Source organism: Lactuca sativa, chromosome 4, assembly GCF_002870075.4.
Source record: "Lactuca sativa cultivar Salinas chromosome 4, Lsat_Salinas_v11, whole genome shotgun sequence".
Lineage (NCBI taxonomy): Eukaryota > Viridiplantae > Streptophyta > Magnoliopsida > Asterales > Asteraceae > Lactuca > Lactuca sativa.
Window position 1 is genome coordinate 55157881 of NC_056626.2, and position 5496 is coordinate 55163376.

A 5496-nucleotide genomic window follows, 5' to 3' on the forward strand; every position below is an offset into this window, starting at 1 on the left:
GTGTGGATTTTACCTTTGGAATTTTCGAACTTTGGTTGGAACGAATTCAAGGAAGCAGTCAACGAGTCAAGGCTCTCAAATAACATGTATTTCCACTAATCCATTACTTCCAGTATTTTGTTTGTTCATTTTTAGTTGTCTTATCAATTCACAAAAAAAACATATACATAATAATAATAAAGTTAACTCCGTCATTTATAAACTTTTTATTTTATTATTGACAGTCTTAAGCCCGGATAAAGGAGGGTTTATAAAGTTAAGTTTAGTAAAGGCGAAAGGGCCACATATTTTTGGTTCTCTTAGAACCCTCATATTGGTTAAGCCGCCTCTCGTACAAAAGAATAATACAATAATACAATATACAAATACTAATACACCCTCACAGTTAGAGGAAGGGAGATTGAGATCAGAGGTTTAAACTGGATCGAAACTGTAAAAAGAGATGTCGGGAGACCCTTTGTAAATATATTTGCCTCTGATACAAAAGAATAATACAATATACAAATACTAATATACCCTCACAGTTAGAGGAAGGGAGATTGAGATTGGAGGTTTAAACTGGATCGAAACTGTAAAAAGATGTCGGGCAATGTTTTAAAAACCGGTTTTTTAGTTGAACCGGTCTAATGACCGATTTGCGGTTCAACCGGTTTAACCGGTGGTTCAACCGGTTTTATGAATTTTTATGTATTTTTTTATTATCTGCATACATATTAATATATAAAAAACAATAATTTAACATCCAAAAGTTCAAATATTAATAAGTATGACAAACAAGTTGTAGATCAATTCAAACACACTAAAAAACATATAATCATAGGTTCTACATCAATCCAAATGGATCAAAAAAAGAAACGTAAAGCCTAATAGTACCAAAACTATATATATATATATATATATATATATATATATATATATATATATATATATAAAGTATCTCATCAAAATCAAATCAAATCACGGATTTTGAGACATTGGAGTGTTAAACGCATCAATTTCACGATCACTTAGTAAATGAAAATTTACTATCAACTTCATTCTCATCAAAAACATGACCAACTTCGTTTTCTACAATATAAAAAAACAATGTTAAGGTTAAGTAGACTAGTAATAAACAAATTACAATAATACATTAATATATATTGAAAGAAGTGTCACCTTGTGTTTGAGAAGTTGGTTCATATTCTTGTTCGTCAAGCATATTTTCTAAATCATTGTAATCAAGTTCTCCATTCGACTCTTCTTCTACCACCCAAAATTCCGTCTTATCAATACATTCATAGTCAATAGGATCATAAGATCTTTTATCAACCTTGAGTCTACAAAACCATTCAAAAAAAAATTAAAAATGTAAAATGCCAAATAGATAAATATTTTATTATAATTTAAAATACCTATTTTGTAAACGTAAGTTGTAGTGCACACATACAAGATCATTAAGCCTTTGATGTTCCAACCTATTTCTCCTTTTTGTATGAATCCTTTCAAAGACATTCCAGTTACGTTCACAACCGGAAGAAGATGCGGTTTGACTTAAAATTCTAATAGCAAACTTTTGCAACATAGGCGTATCCCCACCAAATAACTTCCACCACTCATCTACAAAAGAAAAAGTTATAGAAAAAATATTTCATAATAATATATTTATTATTTATTAATAATATATAAAAACTTAAGGGTTACCTGGACGTGTACTTGTACGAGAAGCAATGGCACTAGGTCTACCAAAAGTACCTTCACTGTCACGGAACTTTCCTAGAGACATTGTAAGATCAATAATGTCGCTACCAGAAAAATTCTTCTCAACCATATCAAGAACGCCTTGAAATATCTCTCTTTTAGAACAAAGATTCTCACGATCATACTGGAAAACTGGATTTAACCAATACGCTGCACAATGAATACTTTTTCTTAACATCCTATCCCAACGTCTATCAATTATGTTAGTATAAGGCTTGTATAATTCTTTCTTTTTCTTAAATAATTCCTTAACCCTTCTCCTTGCGCGATGCATTCCCTCATAAACATAACCCAATGCAGGTTTTTCATCCGAATCACATAACCGCAAAAGCCTTAACAAAGGAGTCATCACTTTCACCGTAATCAAACAATTTTTCCAAAAATTTTCATTCAAGACAATTTCTTTGCATTCAACCGCATTTCCCACTTTTAACATCTTCTTAAACTCTGTAGATATAACCATTGCTTGTAAATCGGCTTTATGATCATACAAACTTTTCAATGCAATAAAAGCGGTACCAAAACGGGTAGCACCTGGACGGATGATTTCAGTCCAACCAACTCTTTTTCTTAACCAATTCAAGGGCCATTTATGGTTATAGACAAAAACAGTAACCCTAGATGCAAGAGTGACCAAACTTTTCACATTATCCAATTCTGAAACATCCTTTAATACAAGATTAAGACAATGTGCTGCACATGGAGACCAAGTAATAGAAGTATATCTTTCACATAACATATTACCAGCAAGTTTGTAATTGGCAGCATTGTCAGTAACAATTTGTACCACATTCTTTTGTCCTACCATCTCAACAATCTCAGCAAACAAATTACACAAATTCAATGCATTGCTCTCTATATCAGATGCATCAACAGATTTAAGAAATGATATCCCTTTAGGACAATAAAACAAGAAATTAATCAAATGGCGTTGCCTAATATCCCTCCACCCATCACTCATAATCGTGCAACCACTTTCAATCCACTGACTTCTGTATGAATCAATTAACAATGAAACAGATTTCTTTGCATCTGACAATAAGTTTACCCTCAGAGCATGATAATTAGGTGCTTTGTACCCATAACCAATACTTGTTATTTTATCTATCATATGTTGAAAATATGGAGAGTTACAAGCATTCATAGGTATACATGCATCATAGAACCACATTGCAATAGCTAAATCCACATCATCTATTCTTTTCTTAGTTTGCATGGCAGATTTAATAGTGGGTTGAGAAGGATCATTTATACCTTTTGTAAAGAAAGGATGAACACTTGATGTAGCTTTCTTTTTCCCCTCTTTAACAGATCGTGCTTTGGCATTTCGAACTTGTGTTTCTTTTATATCTTCATCGTCATCTGAGATAGTAACACTTGATGTAGCTTTACGTTTTTCCCTTTGTGATGTTTCTTTCAAAATACCTTCCATTGTAAAACGAACTTCTGGAGTTACTTTAGGACAAGCTGATATGTCACCAATAACACCGGCAAGATGTTTCTTAGCTCTGCTTATACCACCACCACGGAAAAATTTTTCACAAAAATTACATATGTAAATCTTGTTTCCTTGGTCATCCTTGGATAGAGTTATATGTTCCCATGCTTTATCTGTCTTAGTTCTTACATTCGTTTGACCGGAAGTTTTGGATCGAGATTGAGTTTGTTTTTCCATTGGTTCTTTGTCCTTAGATTCCATATTGAACTATAATACAAAACCATATAGCAATTTCAAAGTTAGAAATACATAACATAAATCTGTCATAACAGAAAAATTACTATCCAACATAATAAAAATTAAAACATAAATTAATGGTGACCATCATCATTATATTTGGCTAAATATATCAACTAATAAAGAAAAAGTTGTTCCTCTCTCTCTCTCTCTCTCTCTCTATATATATATATATATATATATATATATATATATATATATATATATATATATATATATATATATATATATAAATAACAAACATAATTTTTGGGGGTAAGGTTTCGTTCATGCACATGCAAACAAACATATTAATTTCTCAACTAATCTTAGTGCTGCCGATTAAGAAAGTAATATGCATTAAAATAATAAAGTCATAAGAACGAAAAACATTAATAAGAAACAAAATCAACATATCATAATCATAACACAATACACAAAGGGTATATTAAACTCAATTGAAAAAAACAAAATTGAAAAAACAGTTTCTATCGTTCTTGAACTCAAAAGGAAAAACATGTAATCAATTCTTAGTTGTTTACCTGTGGGTTACCGTTGTGGAAGAGGAAGACAATATTGTACTTCGGCAACGTGAATATAGAACTTGTGATTATGGATTACGTCGATTAATGGAGACACACAAAATAATTCGACCTACTCTTGGCTGCTGCTGATAACATTCGTCAAAGTCTTCAAGACTCCTAACATGTAGTTGACTAAATTTGTTGCAAGTTATGGAGCCCGTTCTCCAGAATTTAGCCCAAAAATTAGTGAAGTCCAATAGTCACTGGTTTGAACGGAATATAAGCGGTTCACTATGACCGGTTCAACCGGAAATTTTCAATAACCGGCCGGTTCTCTCCGGCATAAAATTCAACATAAAACCGGCACTTATTAAACCGGTCACCCGACCGGTTCCCGGTTCGACCGGTTCAACCGGTTTTTAAAACCTTGATGTCGGGAGACCCTTTGTAAATATATTTGTAGACCATCAACGGGAAGAGACATGTAAAACCCGAATTTTCCATGTGGCAAACTTGTCTCACATGAAATGCATACAAATCTCAATGTGTTCCATGTGCTGATGTTGAACTGAGTTAGAGGACAAGTAAACTGCATTTAAATTATCACAATGAACAATCATGGCTTTTGCTAGAGGGTAATGAAGTTCTCGTAGAAAATTTAACAACCAACAAGTCTCTGCAATGGCTTTTGCGATGCCTCTATAATCTGCCTCGACTCTAGACCAAAAGACATGTCCCTAGCATTTTGATGACTAGGATATGAGATTGTCCCCAAGGCAAACACAATAACTGTTAGTGGAATGTTGAGATGTGTTAGGTGAATTTTATGCACCTATTTTGTACATTTAATTTCATCATATAATTGCATTTTAGTTATCAATTCTCACATTTAGTTAATAATTAGGGCACTTGCATGTTTTATTCAGATAGTATGGTGCTTCACCATTTTTGAATTACTTCGTAGACATTGCGGGTATGCTGGGCAAGGAGCCGTGGAGGCGAGCGTGAAGCATTGGAGCATGGAGCTTGGATGATGAAGCATGGAGAAAAAATAAGTTGGAGGAGTCACGAAAGAAAACTTGAAGACACGGTCTGTGTTACATCGACACATGTTGTATTTTTCCTTTTCATCATATATTTGAGCAACACGACTTGGGTTGAAGTTAGAATGAAGACATAGTCATGTTTGAAGGCCAATTAAAGCTCCATCAAAAAACATAGTCTGCTTGTAACACTTGTGTTCCTAGGTATTTTCAATTATGGATTAAAGTATAAAATATTTGCAATTTGGTCCTTACTCGGGGTGTGCCCTATGGGTATACTGGTCATAGTTGGGGACTCCTTTGAGTACGTTTGACATACATAAGAAGTATGCAGGGCGTACTCATGCTGATAACCCTAATTTTTAGGGTTTGAACCATATTTAAAGGACCATAAGTCCATGAGACCTCCCTTACCTTCGGCCTCCATTCCCTCACTCTGTCATTTTGAAACCTAAATCCTTGAGAGCTTTTTTGG

At 33.5% G+C, this 5496-nt stretch overlaps 1 protein-coding gene across 1 annotated transcript; it reads right to left on the reverse strand.

Moving 5' to 3' along the window:
- Window positions 1–1003: 1003 nt before the first annotated feature.
- Window positions 1004–3439, reverse strand: LOC111876822 (uncharacterized). The gene is made up of 4 exons (XM_052770866.1): window positions 1684–3439; window positions 1395–1599; window positions 1159–1319; window positions 1004–1068 (listed from the first exon to the last, which is right to left on the reverse strand). The coding sequence occupies exons 1-4, from the start codon at window positions 3437–3439 to the stop codon at window positions 1004–1006; spliced, it is 2187 nt and encodes a 728-aa protein (XP_052626826.1).
- Window positions 3440–5496: the final 2057 nt, after the last annotated feature.

Coding starts and splice junctions, on each gene's coding strand:
- LOC111876822 (XM_052770866.1), bottom strand. CDS start 3,439: ATGGAATCTAAGGACAAAGAACCAATGGAAAAACAAACTCAATCTCGA. Junction 1,600..1,683: donor TCGTACAAGTACACGTCCAG/GTAACCCTTAAG, acceptor TTTCTTTTGTAG/ATGAGTGGTGGAAGTTATTT. Junction 1,320..1,394: donor AACTTACGTTTACAAAATAG/GTATTTTAAATT, acceptor ATGGTTTTGTAG/ACTCAAGGTTGATAAAAGAT.